We start from the raw sequence: 21,517 nt of genomic DNA on the forward strand, positions 1-21,517 counted from the left end.
CTATTTGACTAGCTGCAATTTTCATATTTATGGATTTCAGATAAATTTTAAAAATTACAACAAATATTGGCAGTAGTAAGTAGTCCAGGTCATGTAGCTCCCAGCAGGAACCTACAACAGTAACAGTGGTGAAGTGAACTAGCCCACGATGTCTACCTCACCAGCTTGATCTGCTCTTTACTGCCTCCTTTCGTACCAGTCTCTTGTTATCATCTAAACATGACTCCAATCCTTGGATCACTTCATTCTTGTATGGGTACACCTGTAACATATATACCAACATGTTATGAAATGAACATGGAACTTGTTAATGTGGACACTTGAGTACGGATGCAGGAATTATGCCTGAATAATTTTGGGAATAATGATGGGGTAAAGAGTTGAGTATTCTGATGCAGTTTTAGAGCATGATTGGCATAAACATAAATGAAGATCAAGATACTCTAATAGAGCAGTTGCTTTCTCTAATAGAACGATCGGTGTGTAATAGTTTATACAGTTTATTTTAATTTGATGCCACAACATCCTAATTCCTTGTATAACCACTAACTACTATTCATGTTTTTGGTATCACGGTTTTGATTTTGGATCTCACTATAGCATTGTATTTTTGTATCACTAAATATAGCAGAACCAAATTGTGACCCAGTCTTATTGCCTATATAAAGTATCGAGAAACGCTGGTTTTATATATTTAATGTGTTGTAGTTTGCCAATGGTTGAAGCTATGTGTACCAAATTTCACGTGTTTTACACCAATTCCTTACCTTCCAGAGCATCTACTGTACAAGTAACCAACAACTAAGTTTCCTGCCATTTTAGATAGTTTTTAAACTGAGGTTGACTGTATCAGGCGAGCTCCAAAAGGGGTGGGAGGCAGGGTATCTGGAAGGCGGGCAAGATGTTGTTCAAAAATTGAAAAGGAAGACGTAGGGATGAATTAGGCCAAGTTGTGGGCCATTCAGGTCTCAAAATTGGCTAAAATGAAAGGAAATTCACAGCAGAGGTACTTATTCAACAGCACAGAGCTGTACAGCCACATACAGCCATCCCCAGCTCCATTAAGGCCCCACACCGCACGTACGGATCACCACTAGGCTTGGGAAAAGCAGCCAGCAAAACCAGACCACTCAAGTCTAGCTGATTTTGATTGTGGAATTAGATAGTTTATTCATGTAGCTTTGTGTCCTGGGTGAAAAATCGAATCTGCTGACATGGGCAATAAGACCGGTTTTCTCAGACTGGGTCACAATTAATATTCTAAGTCGAAAAAATCAATTCTACAGCACTTCATATTTGTGGTCACAAGTTTCATGAACAACCTCTAGCTAGTAATGATGCAACCAATTTTTTTTCAGCCACAATTGCCTGTAGCTGTTCAAAAAATCCTTGATATATGTGCATGCAAATATGAAGATCACCACACATCTTGTGGATAAAATGTTGACTCTAGCTGTACAAAGTATAGTCCACAACAGTTATCCTAATGTCTGGATTATTTAGGTGTCCTCAACTACATAGGCTTGTGGGAATTATGTTCAAAATTTTCATAATTAATGCTATTCCAAATTCTCCAAAAAAAAAGTTATCATTATGCTTTTATTATTCCCAAAATCTATTCATTATTCCCAATTTTATAACTTTCTCTTCAGCTTTGTAATTGAATTGTACAGCAAGACTTTCAAACAGTAAAAGTTGCTAAATCCAACTGTATCAATTTGTCAGAAATTTTTTTTTTTGGTAGCAAGATACTTTGTGACTAGTAATATTTACATTACAGTAATTGAGTGTAAATGTTTTTTATTTGCATTGCCACTTAAAACTTTTGCATTTATTTGTGTTTACACTACAGTATCCATTCACAGGACACCCATATTTAGTAATACCGAGGTATTATCTTAAAATATAATGAACAAAGGTTTTTTTTAACGATACCACAGAACTGTAGTTTACATCAATCTTCTGGGTGATTTGATGGGTTAGCTACTGATGGCATGCTAAATATTTAAGCCATTCCTGGAACTCAGTACTAACCTGGTGGACTGGTAGTGTAGTTAGTGATCCCAAGCACTGTAGGGCAGGTATCCTCACTCTCTGTACATTACACACAATACATTTGGTTCGGTTATTAGTCACATCCGGTGCCTCACCATAGCGGATGAGTGTTGCGCTAGGTGCAGTAGTTTTGGTAGAAGTGTTGGAACATGTACACCCATCACATCCGGGGCATCAAACACTAGAGCATATACCCCATCCAGTGTAGACACTTGTAGACCTTCATTGGGACATTGTAGTGATCCTATTAGTAGGGGGAGGAGCTGTCGGGGAGTATACATAAAGATAGTATAATAACAATTGGTGTGGTTTCTCACTGATGGGAGTTCCCCTAGTAGCACTTGTTTGGGTACTGCCTGCATCACATGAGACAATGCCCTCAGGTAATATTGCTTGTGAGCTGGAGAAGGAGAAAAATATGATATTGTAAGACTTATTGAGATACAGTCTTTGTTGATTACTTTTTGGCAGCACACAATTTTACCATCTTTTTGTAGGATACAGCCAAGATTACGCACTGCTGGATGACTAAAAGAAAGTTAGCAGCTATAGCGTTGAGGTAATACAGATGGAAAATGATAACCAAAAGCCAAAAAAACTGGCTTATGCCAATGACAGCTCCCATGATGATGCCAACCCTGATAAGCAATTTGTTGAGCAATTTATTTACAGCCACAACTTCCGTAGTACCAGTTTTCTTGTGCTGGCAGAGGGACACAAGGAAGGTAGCAAATAGCATTACCTGAATAGCCTTGTTCAAAGCAACACAAACCCGTGCAATATCTGTTGTAGTATAAATTTTATTCAGCGGAATGCAATACCCACGTATGATGGCATTTCGACTATTACCAGTAGCCATATCATACATTATGATGAAGAAGCTGAACAGACCTAGGATGCTAGCAACAAAGATGGTGTAATGCTTAAACATTTTCATAACTGGTAGCTCTGCTAGTAGTTTGTTGCTGTAGTACATGATGTAGGAAATGTGAGCCAATATGATTGTAGCAAATGCTTCAGGCACCATTAGCCCTTGCATGAATACAAAGTGGATTGCATAGCACGTTAGCTGTGAATCGGTGCGCAAATAGAGGTTTGTGAATAACAAAGCAATGGCTGACAGACATTGAAAGATTATAGCCCCATTATATAGCACCATCAGTAAGCCAAATGAAGTGCGCATGTCAAGATACATGACAATGATACGATCACTGACTATGCTCAGCACCAACTTTATTGTAGTAGGTACAAAAAACGGAAATGCTTTCAAAGCGTCATCTAAACAAGGAAAATTCTCATTGGTCCTAACAATGACCATGGCCGTTTGGTTACCTGTTGGAGTGACCACAAGAACACTATCGGTGATGTAGATGATGTCCATAGATCGCAATGGTGCATTCATCAATGATACAGTACCATACTGTGGAGACTTGGAGATCCGGTATACCACTGGCTCTTGAGTTCTCATTGGGGTATTCTTGAGCTACTGCCTTACTAACACTAAGAACGAAAAGAAGGAACAGACTGCTATAAGCCATCAACTCCTGCTAACTACAGACAGCAAACTACAGGAAAGTCAGCGCTACACAATTGTGACTACACTAAAATACACAAATAGCTGTAACTGTGATATAGCTAATAGTGTAAACAACTAAAAGAAAAGGTGATAGTTTGTGATATGACGTGTGCATTGCATCAAATGACATACGACATGTGACATCAACACAATTATGTGTAAACAGTAATTGTGTAAATTAACACTTCTACACTGTGTTAAGCACAGTCACTACTGCTCATGTCCTGGATGATCCACTAACCTGGATAGCAATCTGTTAATTTAAACCAAGGCATGAGCCAATCACTATGTCGTTTTTTTTTTGGATGCTTTGCTAGCATATTAAGTAAACAAGTAACAGTATTATAATTAATTAGTGGCTGTGGTTCCATGTAAGTCAATAGACAGTAAAACATATTTCCTATCAGTGGGTGTGGCATTGTGCTTACATTACACCTTACTAATAGCAAGAGTTAGATTAGCATGGCTGCCTACAGACAGAATCACATAATCTTGAAAAGTGGGCATGGCTCACAAAAAGTGGGCGTGGTTCACAAAAAGTTGGCCTGCTGCAAGACTAGACAATGACTCATACAATAACAGTTGATTAGTACACATGGCTCCACCTAAACCTGCAGACAGTAACAGACATGGATTTGTGCATACCTATGTACAAACTGCAACACATTTACTGATAAATGGGTGCAGTTCATGAAAGAAGCTGGGTTGCTGCAGGAGTCTACAACGTGTTAATACACTTCCATATTATCAAACTAATTCACGAATTATGGATATTCTATTAAGTGTCAAACCCAGATGGTTTCAACCCTGTAGTATGTTGTACACCTTTCTCAACACTGCTCAGAAGCATTAAAGAACAAAGAAGATAATACAAGTATAATAAATAAAAATTATGTCAGTATTAGTCTTTCCATTTTATGGACACACTGATGGTAACTCTCAGAGTATCACTAAATTCACAATTATATTATGAAACTGCTACCTAAGAATCTCACCTACGGGACAATTGTGGTGTGATGAAAGCAGTACACCACAATTGCTTCACAAGCTTCAAATACATTCATTCATTCACATTTCTACGTACATTCATCAGATCATAGATAATACACGTAATAAAGGATTGGCAACGCGCATAGCAACTATTAGACAATCCTCGTTACGGTCACGTGACCTATTATGTAACTTATGCACGTCTATCATCATAAATACGGCTACCCCACAGAATGAATGAATGCTCCGCTTTATCATTCCCAGTGCTTTTATTTCGCTATCCAGTAGTAGAGAGGAACTACTCACGTAACCAGTATCGATTGTAGTGAGCTATCAACTAGCGGATTTTGGGCGCTGGCAGCAACTTGGTGAGTCGTGGGGCTGGAGTCTTATATACCGTGGCACAGGAATATCAAATCCTATGAAAGATTCGATACACTCCTGGTAGCCAGCTACAGTAGGTCATAATAAGGATGGGCTATGTAAACCAGGGTTTAAGCTGATTGGCTGTTCGTAATAGGGCTTCAGCAGCAATACTACCTTATGTATCCAGTGGCAATGTGTTTTTTTTAATGGACTGATGGATATTGTGTATATTGGGCATTTGTTTCCCCAGTAAACACCAGGTACTCACTGATGTTGCTGTGACAGCTCACCAGGTCCCCAACTGTATACAGCTGGAACAATACGAGTAAAGTTTGTTGCTCAAGGAATCACCAGATTGGCATAATTGGGAATCAAACCTGGAACCTTTCAATTACCAGGCCAGTGCTCTAGCCACTTGGCTATGCTGCCTCACTGTCCTTGTCTCAACTTTGTGGTCATTGTGTAACTTTGGGTTCTGCGACTTCTCCCTGTGAGATCTAGAACTGGACAGTCCTGTGGATTACTAGACCTGTCCCACCAGGAGGATTCCAAGATTCTAGTGCCTGAGTGGTACACAGGCATCTCAGTGTTGGTTTGCTGGGTGGCAATAATTGTTTCACACAGCTTCTGGCTTAGGCTCTGTGTGTGTGTGTGTGTGTGTGTGTGTGTGTGTGTGTGTGTGTGTGTGTGTGTGTGTGTGTGTGTGTGTGTGTGTGTGTGTGTGTGTGTGTGTGTGTGTGTGTGTGTGTGTGTGTGTGTGTGTGTGTGTGTGTGTGGAGGACAAGAGTTCAACACTCTATTCTATTTTCGTCACGTTCACATGTGATTTGTTGTTTCATTAGGCCATGGTATGTGTTGTATTGTGTGGGAATGCCAGGGGTCGGTCACTCAGAAAATCCTTGAAATTTGGCTATCAAAATTGCAGCAAGTTTCAATGGTGATATTTCAGAAAATCTACTTTTATACCTGGGGCTAATTGTTTGTAGGAAACCATACCAAGGGGCCATATTTACTCCAGAAACCATGGTAGATCTTGTGATGGCTGTTGTTTTAGGTATGTGGAAAGTATCCGAAAAAAATAATCGACAAATTTCTGAACTTTGATCAATACCTCTCGACCAACATCCCTAAATTGTGTAATGTTTAGGGATTTCAAGCATTTGATTAGAATTTCAATAATATATATCTTTATCTAGGTGTTTACTAGGATCATTTCATTGCTACTATTGCATGAAATGAGTAGCCGACAGGACCTCAGGAACCTCAATGGAGATGCAGGTGTGCTTTGCACAAATCAATTAATGGAGCATCCATCAGTCAATTATCTAGCTAACTCTAAGCCATCCTGGAAACCTCAAAGGATGTGTCCGTCACATATGGTTCTTATAATCAAGAACAGAAACAAAAATAACTGATTTTATATGTGATTTCAGAGTTCAGAATTTTTAAGATTTTCTTTCTGAGATTGTGTGTGAGAGTCCCATGTCATTTGTGACTCCTAGGGTTGTGATTTTGCTGCTGTTGTATCTGATCTGAATATTTGAATTCATTGAATGCTTTATTAGAGTAGCGAGTGTTCTATTAGAGAAGTTAAATGATTTTTTTTCATGTTTTGTAAATGTGTTTAGAGATTTTGTACAAAACTTCATTTATCAGGTATCTGAGCTGCAGATGGTCCCTAGGAGTTCAGATAACTGGTATATGTGTTTCCATTGTTTATATCAATTATTATAATATAGCAGAGTCTAGCTAGACGTTAGTCCACAACATCAGTTTCTAGCACTTGAAGGGACTGTATTTTAGTGACAAACACAAGGACGTCACTTGATATCTACTGGATGGTATTTGTTGTGAGCTGCTACATTTACAAAAACGTTCATTATTCCTGTCTAAGCTTGTAGTCATGGTACACTACTCTTTACTACCAGCAGCTCCTTCATGTTGATAATATGCTCCATTCCACTACACCTTTTATACCCCATTTTCACATACTTTGATGGCTAACGCCACATCTGAATTTGAGCTTGTGCATATTTGCGTTCCACCACCATAACATTAAGCTCTCTTGTGCTGAATAGTAACTTGATGCTTCTCCACATGGTACCACGATAAAACTCCAAAACCCAGCACAATGAAACAGCTTCAAACCATAGTTTGGTAAGTGGTACGCCTACACAAAACAAAGCATTCCACTCTGTTAACAGTTACAATTAATTCTTTATACATTGTTCGGAAAAAAGCACTTTAGTGTCCTTGTTAAAACTCCAAAACTGAGAAAATCCATGAAGCAGTGGGCCTTATCTTGCGCTGGGTTAAAAATGACAGTGTGTTTCACTATTTTATTACATCAGATACTCACCTTAGTAGTTGTACGTTTATTTGAACTAAGCTTTACGTCTTTACTGAGTAGTACTCTGCTACGGCACAAGGAACGAAGCGGCCTAGTGCGTTTAGTAACAGGTGAGAGGGCGCGTTAACTGGATGACGTACCATAACGAGGATTGTATGTGACGTCACTACAGGTTTAATAGGCGTGTTGCCAATCCTTTATTACGTGTATTATCTATGATCAGATAGCCAACAGTAAGCTAATAATGGCAAAAAATGTGGGCTGCCAAAGTACACACATGACGAGGGTGCTGATTAAAAACCAAAAATAAAAATGAATGAAACGCTATTGTGCAATCCCTCTAGGAATAAACATATGCATGGATGTACTATCTCCAGATCTGTACTGAATGCCAAGTACACATGGATCAGCTTTGCTGCTTTGTCTTGTTTTCTAAAGTAGGACCACGATTATCACCTCGATTAGCAATGTACAGTTAAAAAACAAACCAGGACAACATGTCACCTCGGACAACACGTGAACCTTACATGCCTTAGTCCCGTTAGGCATTCACACTCTATTCACCATATACATGGTTTCTGATTGACCACATGATCTGTAAAGGCTAGAGAGCCAAGAAGCTTCTAGTCTAAATCTGAGCAACCAGTAAGAAGCGAGCAAGAAGCCTGGCCTGTAGATTGCTAGTAAAATATGGATTAGATATTAGATATTATGGAATCTTAAAATTTCACTTGAAATCTTACGATTTCAAAATCTAGTCCCCGGTTTAGTCGAGTTTGTTGATTCCTCCTCTGAATCAGTGAAGTATCACTAGATATAATACACTACTATGTTGAAAAGAAATTATTGCTATCACTTTTGCACACTGAGAGTTCATCAAGAAGGGAGGAAGGCCAAGACAAACAGCAAATATCACCATAACTTTTCAATAAAGCAATTGCAGAATAATCCACATGCTTCATTTGTTAAACTCATCAAGAGAAGCCTAATGGCACCTTGTTTTTAATCTACGAATGAAGTATGCAGCAGCTAAAGTGGTATAACAATAAATTCGCACAGCTGCACAAGACAACTGCAGTAACAAACCTATCTGGCTTACATGCACACTTCCAACATCCTCTGGATTTACATGATATCGACCTGCTGTTTGTCACATAACTGTTGCAATTCTTATAGTTAAAATGACAACCACATGTAACATAAATATATAAAATTGTGTGGACAACAAGATGAAGTTTAATGGGAATATACTATGGCTTAAATTTACATACGGCTGGCAGACTCTTTACAAGAGCCTTGCAAGAGTGAAACTTCTTCACGCAAGAACAGTCTTGCAATATCCTGCAAGTTCTTGCAAGATGACTGAATTGAGTGAATAATGTGATGGATCCCAGTTGAGGTATTCCTTATACAACAATCTAATTACTACTAGTCTTACTACTATATACATAGTGCATAGCAACCACTTGGCTTTTTATACTGAAAGCCATGATGATTAACCAGTAGAACAAGTATAGGTCAGAATGGCTTTATTTATTATTATGCTCACCATTTTGTGTATCATTCAGTTGCTCCACTAAGACCGGTAGTGTCTCCACAAAGAATTGTTGTCTGTACATCAACTAGTATAGTGTAGTAATTACATCATTACATGAGCTAGGGGAATACCCACCTTAACAATAGCATTACATTTGCTGTTCAACACATCAGGAACATCATTCAATATGATGTATAGCCCATCTGATGCCACCTTAGCAACCGACTCTGATGTGGTGAATGTTGACAGTAACTAGGGGGTGTGGTGGTTAATAGTTCTACATAGTGCAAACCTATAATTACCTTCATGGTAGCTGTCTTCCTTAGTGGGTGTGACCGGATCACCAGAGCCTTAGTAACCTGCAGCAACAAGTTATCATGAGTCCAACTACGTAGCAGAGGAATGCACTGTATGTGTGTGTCACTACAAAATTATAGCAAGTATAACAAATTTCCAATTTGAAGATTTACAAAAGTCTTTGTTAAAATCTGATATACAACTAGAACTATGGGCATTCCAATCTGGGGAGGGATTATAAGCAGGGGAAAAATGCTGAAACCTGATTATGAATAGTGACAATGAATCCATACTCTATTGTTCTATTAGAGTGGTTAGGTCTATTAGAGGTGTACACATACCCATATCCACCAGGTGACAGCTTTGATCTTATCAGACATGTCATCCTCCATACAACTAGTCCACACATAGTCCAAGTCACTATTGATACAGTAGGTCATATCATCACCTGTTGGAACAATATAATGAAATGATAACTAAGTAAACCTTACTATTCGTGGTACTGAATATTATTCAAAAAATTGGTTAGCTCTAGAAAAGATGTTGAGAGAGTTACAGTGTGGCAAAGACTAATGAAAAGATAAACCATCTCATCATCATGTGTTTATTCCATTACAGCTGCCACACACACACACACACACACACACACACACACACACACACACACACACACACACACACACACACACACACACACACACACACACACACACACACACACACACACACACACACACGTGTTACCGTAGGAGGACTGTTCAGATCTCATGGAGAGAGGTTGTGGAACTTTGGAGTTCCACAATGACCTCAACACTGCTAAGTGAGACAAGGACAGTTGGGAATTTACTCCCCCACTTAATACTAGGTACCCATTGATGTTACAGCCGAGTGGGCTGCTTCCCCAGTGACACCAGGTCCCCATTAACAGCTGGGTAGCCTGGAGCAATGTGAGTAAAGTTTCTTGTTCAAGGAAACAACAACACCAAAATGGTGAAACTGGGAATTGAACCTGGGGCCTTTTGATCACCAGGAAGACGCCCTAACCACTTGGCTATGCTGCATCACGTGTAAACAGACAGACACACACATAGACACACACACACACACATTGACACAGACACACCGACACACACACACACAGACATGCGCACAACTTAACCTTCCGGTAATTTGTTGATGATACTGGCATAGAGTTTTGAGGCATGTACACAAGTTGGTTGGTGATGGGTGTGGCAGGCCAAGTTCCGTAGAGTGACCATTTGTTGGTTCAAGTACTTCACTACATCCTATGACATGATTGAGAATGATGTAATACATCAATGATGTCATCACTAACTGTTGTTTCAAAGGATGACAGGGTTGCTGTGAGTAGTGAAACCAGCTGTGTCTGTTGCCATGGACTGTGAGGCTGTAGTAAGATGACAATACAACTCACATACACACAAACATTGCTGTGATTAATTAAACTAAATAATTAAAAATTTTACAAATGATTCACATGCATTTAAATTATAAGTAGTTGTATCCAAGGACATAGCCAAAATATTCTAAGAGGTGAGGCACAGATGACTGCTGTATTGAAAAGTTAAGGGTAATGTGACTGCTCTATTAGAGTATTTGTGCTCTCTTAAAGCTCCAAGTATTTTGTTTTGCTTAGGCAGCTACTCTGGTTAGTCTCGCATGGCCAGACTGCTTTTTTTTTCCTTTTGTGTTGGGGTAGGACCCCAACACAAACAACACAAAAGAAAAACAAAGTGGCTACACAAGACTATACTTTGATTGCCCCAATGTCACAGTAGTCCTGACACTGGCATACTGTAGTATCTATTTTAATCTGACAGCTAGTGTGCTAAAACTATTATTACTGACAGTACTTGGTTACCATCAAATGACAACATGCGAGATAACTAACATCAAAAGGATTAAATGATGGTGTATCTGAAGATGTCCCTATCAGTGTCCACATGGTACGTTTAGTCACCTTTATCATAAACACCTTCATCTTGCTAGGAGACAACAAGTCAAGGTAGTCAACACCTCACATACACAATATACAGACATGCATGGCATGGATGGACAGACGCATGCATGCATGTACAAACACACACACGCACTTTTTTTTAAATTTTAAAATTTTTTATTATTCAGCACAAGTGCTGAAGGTCTGTTCTTGACTGCCTGTCCAGAGATCTTCATCCATCCACAAGAAAAGTCCACCCATTTAACCATAGATAATGTATGCGTTCCTAATGGATAGGAAATGCCTGTTAAATTATTTTCCTATCCTAGTTACGGTGCGCTAACACATTAGGAAATGTACTGAGTGGTTGTTTGGCTTTCTCTGGCTTGTTTGAAGGCCAGTTTGAAGGCATGGATATTCCTTTTACATTGTTTATTGCATTGCGTTGTGTACTGAACAAGAACACAGCGTGTCTGTGGACATTGGGAAAAATATTGCTTGCGACAGGTGACAATGGCAGGTACGCACCAGCTAATATTTTAGTAGCAGTACTATTAGCCAACTTCTTGTTACTGCATTTACACAACCAAAGAAATGTGTGATACATTGAAATAAATTTTATGCTACAGTACCGCTCAGCTTGAGCTAAACAATTGCACAAAGTAGTACCTGTTTTTTTTTTTTTAAGTTTTGTCAAAACAGTGGAAATATACAGCGAAGCAGTGAATATCTAGCTAGCCTACTACACTCTACCTGCTACAAGTGGTGTAAACAGCAGCAAAGAAACAACACTGCATTTTCTGTTCCTTTAGGAAATTTGCACAACCGTATTGAAACACCATATTTCACCTTTGAACCTTACGCTGTTGTTTACTCTCCAGCGTCCCTACCCAGTCCAGCCTCCAATTAGTGTAGGTGGGAACTAACCCAGCTGTAAACAACAAGCACTAGTTTGCTGGTTACAAGAATAGCGAAATCTTCCACCTGTCACAGCCATAAAGTTTACGTGCAGCAAAACGAGGATGGCCCATGACGTCACTATGTAAATAATACGGGTGTTTCCTATCCATATGACATACATTATTTATGATTTAACCAAGGGGTGCTGGGTAACCAAATTACAAGCCTTTCAATTAGGTCAAGTGAGTGAACCCCAAGGAAGGTGGAAAGTTCCACAACAACCCCATCACCACTAAGCTTGGGCATTTGCTTTCCCAGTAAACACCAGGTACCCATTGATGTTACAGTTGGGTTGGGCTGATTCCTGAGATGACAGGTCCCCAATATACAGCTGGGTAGACTGGAATAATGTGAGTAAAGTTTCTTGATCAAGAAAACAACAACACCAAATTGGCGTAACAGGGCATTGAACCTAGAACACACACACACACACACACACGTACGCACGCACACACACAAACACAACACACGCATTATAGTACACTATACACACATTATCATACCTACTAGTTCCTTGTATACACACCCTCAATAACGTGGCAACATGTCCCAACACTGTACCATCAGTCAGTACATGAGGATCAATGATATGCTCTCCATCAAGGGTAGGATCAATGAACAATGTCAACAGGTCTGACAAGAACACTTTAAAGTAATCGACATTATCACTATCATCACATAACACAGAGAGATGTTCTGCAATCATTCGAGCACACTCCACTACTCTAACTGTCACAGCAAGTGTCTCCTCATTGTATGCACTTGTTGATAGTGACTTTAGGTGGTCTAGTAGCCATGGTAACGTGAAGCTGGCTATCTTATGATTACCAGACACAACACACAGTACATGTAATAATCTGCTCTGATCAACACGATCAAGATGATTATCAAGATGATCATCATCATCAACTTCCATTTGATCTGTTGAGATTCTACATGTACTTAATCATTAAGAATATTCACCATAGATACCATTTCTAATTTTATCCAGTAGAGATGGCAACATACTGTCCTTGAATACCATTGGATAATGTTCACTAACAAATGCCAGAGCCAAGGAGCTCTCTTTCCTGTAGTGAATATATTCTTATATTGACCACGTTCCTTGTTGCTATGCCAACCTGAGTTTGTCCTCTAGGTCACACAGGGCCAGCTGGATCATATGATCTCCACACAATGTCACCTGTGAGATCATGTGATCCACTTAATATGTGAATTATTTATTAAGGCTTTATAGCACAAGTGCTGAAGGTCTGTAAGACACCTGATCCCACAGCCTGTTTAAAGATGTTATATATAAGTTTAGCAAGACCTTGCTTTTCCCAAATAAGAGCGGCCATTGCTGTATGGACTTTGACAACACAATAATAATAATAATAGCATTATCAGTAACAGACCATGATGGGCATGGTAAACTGATTTGAGTAATTATTAAGTCACTTAAGTCCCTGGTGTTGACCAAGATGTGTACAGTGACAATGTTTACACTAAGTCATTGAAGAAGAAAGTTATTTTATAACAGCAACTGCAACTATCAATTTCAGCCAAACAAGCAGCCAATAAAGTATTTCCAAGAATTGCCACAAACTGCCTGAAGTGGTTAGGGGGAATATACTGAGAATAGCAGGAGCTCATTATTGCATAACATTTCAGTAGTCAACACAGGTGGCAGTGTGTCTAGTAAAATACTTTCAGGCTGATCTTTTGAGGTTGAACGAATATATTTAGCTATTACCTAACTAAGATACCATTGGGATAATTACTGAGTTATGATGAAGGCTTATGTGGCCGAGTTGTTACAGATAATTTTAGGGAAGGTATAAATGGGTTAGGTTACGTGGTTACAAGGTTGGAAAGCGTGTGAGAACAAAGTGATTATGATTTATGAAGCACATTAGATCTGAGCGTGTGGGTTTGAGCCATCTTTGACCATCATCATTTTTTTCCTATATGGCAACTGACTTGTGTAAACACAATCTCAGGTATTGAGATGACCAATGTCTTGTCTTGCTCTGGAAAGATTGCTACCAATCTACACTGTAACCACAAACTGGAAGATTTGTTGTTCAGAAGCCATTTATTGTTATGATACACTTCACCACATCAGAGATTTCCAGGGTCAGCTACACACCTCATGTCTACAGTTTACTAGAGGTGCACTGAAAACCGGCTGCCCAACTAAAAGTTTGCTAATAATTATTTCAATGGATGGTTTAATTACTGTATCACATTTCATCTGGAATACAGGTCACATGAGCTCACCTGATCACTTGACAACAGTCCAGTAAGAGATAACAACCCCACTAGACCAGTTATGGCAGCAGCTCTTAATGATGAGTGGGCGTCTGCTGCTGATGACAAGAGTAGTGCTAGTATATCATCTCTGTGTGTAACCAGCGGTATAGTAACTGTGTCACCGGTTGTGTCACTGGCTGGGAACAAACACTGGGACACTCTCAAGAATTTTAACAATGATTCAAGTACTGGTATCTTCTCACTGACCTACATGACAACAATCACACCGAATACATCTCTATGCTATGATACAACTAAACCCTAGAATATGATTGATACCAGCAACTTAAGTGCTAAAATTCTTTGCCAATGTTTGTTTGCCAAAGATTTTTATCTTGTACATGCTGGATCCCAGCTTTTGAGGCTACCTTGACACAAGTCTAGACTGCATTTCGCTGGAGGATCAAGTCACCACAGGATCTGGAATTTGTTCTGCATTCAGCTTACTGAACACTTGACTCCAGGCCTAGCTTTTCACAGGTCCATTTAGTGGGACAGTACTTGTATAAAAGTGCTAGAATTTTGGATAGTAGCTGAATTCATGAAGAACACAGTTTTTAATGTATTGATGCTACAAAAGCCTCCCTTATCTACTCTTCTTTGAACTGTGTCAGAAAAAGGAAATATTACTCACAGCACATTACTCACTTAAATATTTTTTCATGCTAATAGTTCAGGCATTCATTTTTAAACACCAATTTTTAAAGACAGGTTTTATGGATTATACCAGCCACTATTCCTCACTTGATGATGTGACTTGTATTGTTTCAGTAGTAATGGGATGACCACCTCCATTATTTGATGACAAGCTAACTCTGTAGTGGATCATGTGATGTACCAGTACCACAAGATCAGATGACATCACCTGATCCCTCAGCAACACAATACAACAGGTCGGTTGTAAGAGACAACAACTTGATATCTGACAAGTGTCTTTGTGTGTCTATAACAAGATCATGTGATCACTTTAAAATGTTATAGCAAAACTCCTTACCTTGCAAGATCAGTCCCATCCACTTGTGCAGACCATTCCCACTCTATTATGGGATACTAACTAGCATGAAATCATGGCATCACATCACCTTGGTAACCACAGTGGATAGGGATCTGGTAATGCTTTTAACTGCCTCATGACATGCCCCCTCTACCGCCTCATTCACAGACTGGTATACCTGTCACCATGGTAACAGTAGAAACATGAAACCATTAAAGGATAGTACATTCCAATATCAAGACATGCACAACCTGAGCATACAAAGAAATCTGTGGATAACAAAACCACCCTGGCAAGAAGCCACACATAACAATTCCATTAACAGCTGTTAATATCAGTTTCCAAGAAACACAGAAAAAATCCCCAAATTCCTAAGGAAATAAGGCTAGGGAACTCCTACCTCTCTACTAATGCTAGACCACAACTGCTCCAGCTGGCCTTGCATGGCTTGTCTATACGTCTCAGTGGATGCTGCCTGTAATATAGATACTGTAATATAATTGGCCACATCACTACACACCCACCAATGTCAACAGAGAATCCACCTTAGCACTGATAACATCTGATGATAGCTTCTCCATTAGCAATGGTATGCATAACTATACGAATGTGTCTGTGACATCATCATCATCATGGTACATGTAATTGTACCTCAGCAAACAGTGGTGTGGCACAGAGTACACCCCTCAGGGCTAATACCAGGTCATCCCTCTTAATGTGGTGGGGATCATTTGGAGGCTGTAGGGATTAAGTGAAGTGATTATACACTTGCACCATGTCAAGTGTATATAGGTTCCAAAAGTAAAGGTCAAGAATTGCTCCACCATTTACGTATATTCTTGGCCCTATTAATGAAGTTCAGTACCTAACTTCCAAAGAAGAGAATGGCACATTCTCAAAATTGAAATATCTGCTACCTTAAAAGTGTACCAAGAAACTTCTGCCTAATTTTGTACAGCAACAAATATAGTTTGTTCTTTCAGAGCTACTATAAATAGAAGAAGGCAAAATCTTTGTCCTTGCTATAATTTTATTATGCACATATTATTTTGGAATCCACTAAATTAAAAGATGCTTCACTGCATGGGATACCTCTGACACAATATGCTGTCAAATATTTTATGAACACGATATTGTACAATGAACACTTCATAGCAGAGAAACTGAAAGGCTACCAAAATGTTAACACATCGACCATATTCTTAGAAACAACCATTACATAGTCTTGCATAAGAGAATTAACATTAAGTGATGCTTTATTGCAAATAGCCTCAATGTGGGGGGATACAGGCCATTTAGCCAAGTTGTTTATGACAGATAAAATAGAAATATTAATAGTTAACATATATGGTTCACAATATCATGAATACAGTATGTGCAATGGTCATGTATAAATATATTTTATGTCAGCAATGAAATATGTCATGAACAAAAGCCCATAATTTATTTTTATTCATATTAAATAAATACCTATAGAGTGTAGACATACAGACTGTCTAAAGCACAATAACATTTCATGGTTTAGTCTGTGTGTGTTGTGTGTATGTTGTGTCTGTGTAACAGTTAGATATTTATCCATGTTCTTAGAGCTCTGTTAACTGCATGTTCATGCTTTTGCATGGTTGTGAAAGTTGGACTCCCTTATGAAGGCACCTCAACACACTTGATGTGTTCCACCATAGGTGCACATGTATGATCCTTGGGATTACCCGTAGGCAGAAAAACGACAATTACTCTGTAGTGGAGATGACTGCATGAAGACGACTGGAATGGCTTGGTCAACTTGGCATGCATGCCAGACCACTGTTTGCCAAAATGTATTTTATTTGGTAGTCACCTAAGAAATCCCCCCCCAGGTGGTCCACGTAATGCTGCTGTAATCTTATCCACAAAGATTTAAAGTGGATTGGAGTAAAGGAGGCTACTTGGTATAAGGAGGCAATACTTCTAGTGATGGTCGACAATATTAGTCATATGACAAAGTTAAGAACAGAGATCAAAGCCAAATCATGAACAACATGGTGCTGTACATTGCCCAAAATGTCAAGAGTGGTTCCTTAGCCATGATGGACTTGCAGTGCACAGATGACATTTACTTCATTGCTCCTCCTAGCTGTGTGACCAGTGTTGGCAGCAGAAGATCAAGTCAAATGTCTGTGTGTAGCATTGTTCCAGTTCAATGCTCAGTGATTCCCCCAGCTGCTGCTGCTGGTTGCCTCCTTGAGCTAGAAACTTTATTCAGATTGCTTTAGACTATTAGCTGCAAATGAGTACATACCTGTTGGTAACTAGAAGAGCAAATGCCAAATGTCCATATTTCACATAACAGGTGAGTGACTTTGGGTGGCCATACCTTGATCCATGGGACATGGTATAGTCTCCCGTACAGTGAGGTATAGCCGTGACTGACTCATGCTACGTGAGTAGTGCACAGGTTACATAGTTTTTCATTGGGTAGGCATGACAGTGCATACAAGGCAGCCAAACATTTTGCTTTGCTTTTGTGCGTGTAGTGTGTGTATGTGTGTTTGCATGTGTGTGGTGTGTGATTTTTTGACAGCAAACCGACAGATGGTATTTAGCATCACTACATATAAAAGTAACAAAATGAATGACAAAATGATGATATCATAGGATAAAAACATTAAAAATAAAATTAAAAAGTGGTTAAGTAACTGAAAACATTCTGTCTTAACCTAACAAACAACAGCACAACTTACAGGAGTAAAGTCAATAGGGAAATAACATGATGACACTTCAAACATGTCCTCCACAAAGTTATCTAGACAACACGTCATACTACCACATATGGTAATGAACACCTCACCAATAGGCAGGTAATGAATTACTAGTAACGATGACTTGAAGATGATCAGTAAGTTTCTTGGGTCCTGGAGGATAACAGCAATACTCTACAAAAAAAACTGAGCTCTACAGCAAAACTGAACTCTACTGTCAATCTGAGACATTTAAAAAAAAATGATGTAATAGTTTGTAATACTGCATTAAGCCTTGTCACTACAATTGCCAGTTTCACATAATTGATAATTTACTGTTTGTCAAGCTAAGTTGCAATAAAATTACCCCAAAGCTATTTGATGTATAACCACATAACCTATGAAGTTCAGTTTTGCACAATATATACTGTTAACTTGTAGTTTTACTGTATAAATTGAGCACGATATTGGCCACCCATGGAATTCATATACTCATTTGATTAATAAATATCCAATATTGAATCGAATTTCAATATTTACTAATTATTGTATTGATATCACATTGAAAACCTATCACATAGCACTACTCTACACACTAAACAGACCTCAGTCAGTAGCACGTATGTAACACTATAGTGTCACACATGCACACACCACACACTGTGTACCTTCTCTCCATCAATGGCTTGGATGTAGCCAAACACAAAGTCTGCACCAACGGTCTTCATGGCTGTAATGTTGATCATGTGATTACCATATATTAGCACCTGCCTCACTCCCCAAAAACTCACTAAGCAGGTGGCCAGAACTGGCTGTACACTGTATTGGGCCCAATAGCAAGTGTGACTTGCAGCCAACACACATACCAGTATATGTAACACCTGGTATTGATCAATTTTACTGGTAGATGCAGCAAAAGGCAGGTACTTTTTGAGATGCTGTTAACATGAGCCAGGGAGCATAAGAAACCAATCACATTATACCAGTATATTATTGTAACAATGCTGAATAAGCTGATGCTCCCATATACGATAGGGACACTAGAAAGCTGGCTTGTGAGGGGAGATACCTCTGACAATAGTTGGACAGGTTTGCAATAATATACACTGTACACCAGGATGTTAAACTAGCAAGCACAGAGGAGAACACTTGTTATATTTCGTCACCTTCCATATGACAAGTAAGAAATGATGACAATATCATGAACACCATCTTTCTGTCCATTGCTGGTAGTGACTGTGTGATGTCATCATCTCCATATAAACAGCTACCATGGCAACCTAACCAACCTGTACATAGAGCTCCTTAAAGATGGCTTGTGATATCTGGATCACCTGATCCCTTGTAAGTGACTGGTATGTTATCTATTGGAACATGAGACACAGGTCACTGTGTAGTAAACTGGACGCTGTAAAAATTCAAATGTATATTTTAAGTACAAAGAGGCCTGCCTAATGCAGCCACCTGCTTGATCAGGTCATCTTGTCCCAAATGTGGCCATAATAGAAAGGTTTCATGGAAACTGAAAGGGATGTTGCTTTCAGTTGTCACAACATCATTACAGTGGAACTTGTTAGTGTGGAACACTGGACACCTGGTAACGGTCCCAAAGTATCCCTTAGCATGTAAACTAACCTGGAAACCAGGACACCTTTATAATCTGGACACTTGATTGGTCCAAAGGTGTCAATACATAGTTTAACTGTAATAGCATGGCAGAGTATAGTTGAGCAGTCTTGTACGATTTTTCCAATGGATGTTTACTCAAAAGTACCAGTGGTTAGTAATGTCATTATTGCATGCTATATTGCATATCTTATGCCCAGGTTATGTACATTATAGATCCTGATCACCTGGCAGACTCCTGTAAGCATTTCAGCGTAAATCGGATGGCCGCAGGATTGAGGTTGCCCAGGTCCAGTCATGGATTTTTTCTCTCTCCTTGTTGCAACTTTTCAAACATACTTAACATCTTTAAACAGGCTGTAGGACCAGTCCTACAGACCTTCAGTACTTGTGCTGTAAAGCCTTAATAAATAAAAAATAAAGTAGTCCTAATGAGTGTTGAGGTCTAAAATATATTAAAACAAGAGCTTAGCTAGTGGCTTTTAAAAAAATGTTGTGTATTCTTTTGAAGTTTGTAAAAAAATTCTTTCTGGCTCAGGGACATGAGCAATTCTGAGGCTCGTGAGTGGTCTACATTTAGAAGTTGTCTCTTACACATTCTATGCATGATTATAAAATACATATACATTACATGAAAATTGCATGGATAGTTTATGAAGCAGACTTTTGAGTAAGGTTTATTAGTAGAAAGCACAATATTCACAGGTCACAAACCATTAATGCACCTGTCAATGCTATAACCCCACCATCTCAAGTCACGTAGAAGTATAACTACGCATCTGACAAATACCCTACCTCTTGCTCAGGAATAATCAACAAATATGTGCTTATGCTTCAATGCATGTACATTACCTGTGCAATATCCTTAACCTCATATGGGATGTAACATTGACATGTACCACATAACCAGACAAATCATATATGTAGCACTTCCATTAAGGCTCATAGCCTTAATGCCAATACGAGTGGAATCACTGGATTTGTTATATATGCATGCCTGAAAGATTCAATTATGGTTAGGCAGCAAGTAATGTTGTAGCTACGATTGTTATAATAAACAGACAAGTCTCATATGGGATGTAACATTGACATGTACCACATAACCAGACAAATCATATAGTCAAATAGTCTTGCCAGCTAGCCTGTACTTTTTGCTTTTGCCATTTGGTCAGAGAAGACCAATTAAAGACAAAAGAAAATACAGGCTGGCTGGTGAGACTAATAGTCGGAGAAAACACAAAAGATTAGCAAAAGCCCCTGAATGTGACTCACTCACCATTACTTGTAGTCCTAACAACACTTGAGGTATCACAGACACCTTGTCCTTTAATCGGTCACAGTAAAATGTCACTAAATGTTGCACTACACAAACCAATAATACAACACTCTTACAATGACTACCATACCTTCTCCGTCAGTTAGTTTGTATTCTGGCAGTTGTCCCAACACTTCAGATAACAATCTTGTTGATCGTGACCTTGTTGCCTCGTCTGTGCTTGTGAGGTATGGCCTACAAGCAACACATAAATCATGTCACACCCACAACACACCAACCCCAGTGCCACCACTAATTTGTGAAGATCATATTGTCCGCTCCGGATACCTACGAAACAATGACGTCACGTTATTCTATTTACTACCAATCAGCAATTCCCCTCCATGTGTTATACCTTTAGCTAGTATCTTAACTGGTTCTCTATCAGATCCACCAATCACGTATTCCTGACATTGACTGCTTACGTGCTCCACGTGCGACTCCATGCATGAATAGGCGTGGTCATCCATATCACGTGA

At 39.1% G+C, this 21,517-nt stretch overlaps 1 protein-coding gene across 2 annotated transcripts in view; it reads right to left on the reverse strand.

Moving 5' to 3' along the window:
• The window catches only part of LOC136269175 (MMS19 nucleotide excision repair protein homolog), a 72,131-nt gene extending 50,618 nt beyond the window's left edge, over window positions 1–21,513 (reverse strand). Inside the window, exons 1-32 of one of the 2 annotated variants that reach the window (XM_066064665.1) lie at window positions 21,394–21,513; window positions 21,278–21,326; window positions 21,130–21,233; window positions 21,000–21,085; window positions 19,387–19,461; window positions 19,264–19,333; window positions 18,766–18,827; window positions 18,208–18,271; window positions 18,101–18,162; window positions 16,032–16,118; window positions 15,905–15,979; window positions 15,781–15,855; window positions 15,469–15,558; window positions 15,381–15,423; window positions 15,252–15,329; window positions 15,131–15,201; window positions 14,354–14,593; window positions 13,213–13,274; window positions 13,064–13,161; window positions 12,595–13,012; window positions 11,084–11,177; window positions 10,508–10,579; window positions 10,331–10,457; window positions 9,513–9,619; window positions 9,177–9,233; window positions 9,010–9,126; window positions 8,887–8,959; window positions 2,373–2,455; window positions 2,151–2,318; window positions 2,035–2,094; window positions 162–262; window positions 65–111 (exon numbers count right to left, since the gene is read on the reverse strand). In XM_066064665.1, coding sequence (XP_065920737.1) covers window positions 90–111; window positions 162–262; window positions 2,035–2,094; window positions 2,151–2,318; window positions 2,373–2,455; window positions 8,887–8,959; window positions 9,010–9,126; window positions 9,177–9,233; window positions 9,513–9,619; window positions 10,331–10,457; window positions 10,508–10,579; window positions 11,084–11,177; window positions 12,595–13,012; window positions 13,064–13,161; window positions 13,213–13,274; window positions 14,354–14,593; window positions 15,131–15,201; window positions 15,252–15,329; window positions 15,381–15,423; window positions 15,469–15,558; window positions 15,781–15,855; window positions 15,905–15,979; window positions 16,032–16,118; window positions 18,101–18,162; window positions 18,208–18,271; window positions 18,766–18,827; window positions 19,264–19,333; window positions 19,387–19,461; window positions 21,000–21,085; window positions 21,130–21,233; window positions 21,278–21,326; window positions 21,394–21,508 — 3,105 coding nt within the window. In that variant the 5' untranslated portion in view covers window positions 21,509–21,513 and the 3' untranslated portion in view covers window positions 65–89. Of the gene's footprint in view, window positions 1–18; window positions 112–161; window positions 263–2,034; window positions 2,095–2,150; window positions 2,319–2,372; window positions 2,456–8,886; window positions 8,960–9,009; window positions 9,127–9,176; window positions 9,234–9,512; window positions 9,620–10,330; window positions 10,458–10,507; window positions 10,580–11,083; window positions 11,178–12,594; window positions 13,013–13,063; window positions 13,162–13,212; window positions 13,275–14,353; window positions 14,594–15,130; window positions 15,202–15,251; window positions 15,330–15,380; window positions 15,424–15,468; window positions 15,559–15,780; window positions 15,856–15,904; window positions 15,980–16,031; window positions 16,119–18,100; window positions 18,163–18,207; window positions 18,272–18,765; window positions 18,828–19,263; window positions 19,334–19,386; window positions 19,462–20,999; window positions 21,086–21,129; window positions 21,234–21,277; window positions 21,327–21,393 lie in introns of those variants that run through there. The other variant, XM_066064663.1, reaches the window with a different exon arrangement.
• Window positions 21,514–21,517: the final 4 nt, after the last annotated feature.

Source organism: Dysidea avara, chromosome 10 (genome assembly GCF_963678975.1).
Source record: "Dysidea avara chromosome 10, odDysAvar1.4, whole genome shotgun sequence".
NCBI lineage: Eukaryota > Metazoa > Porifera > Demospongiae > Dictyoceratida > Dysideidae > Dysidea > Dysidea avara.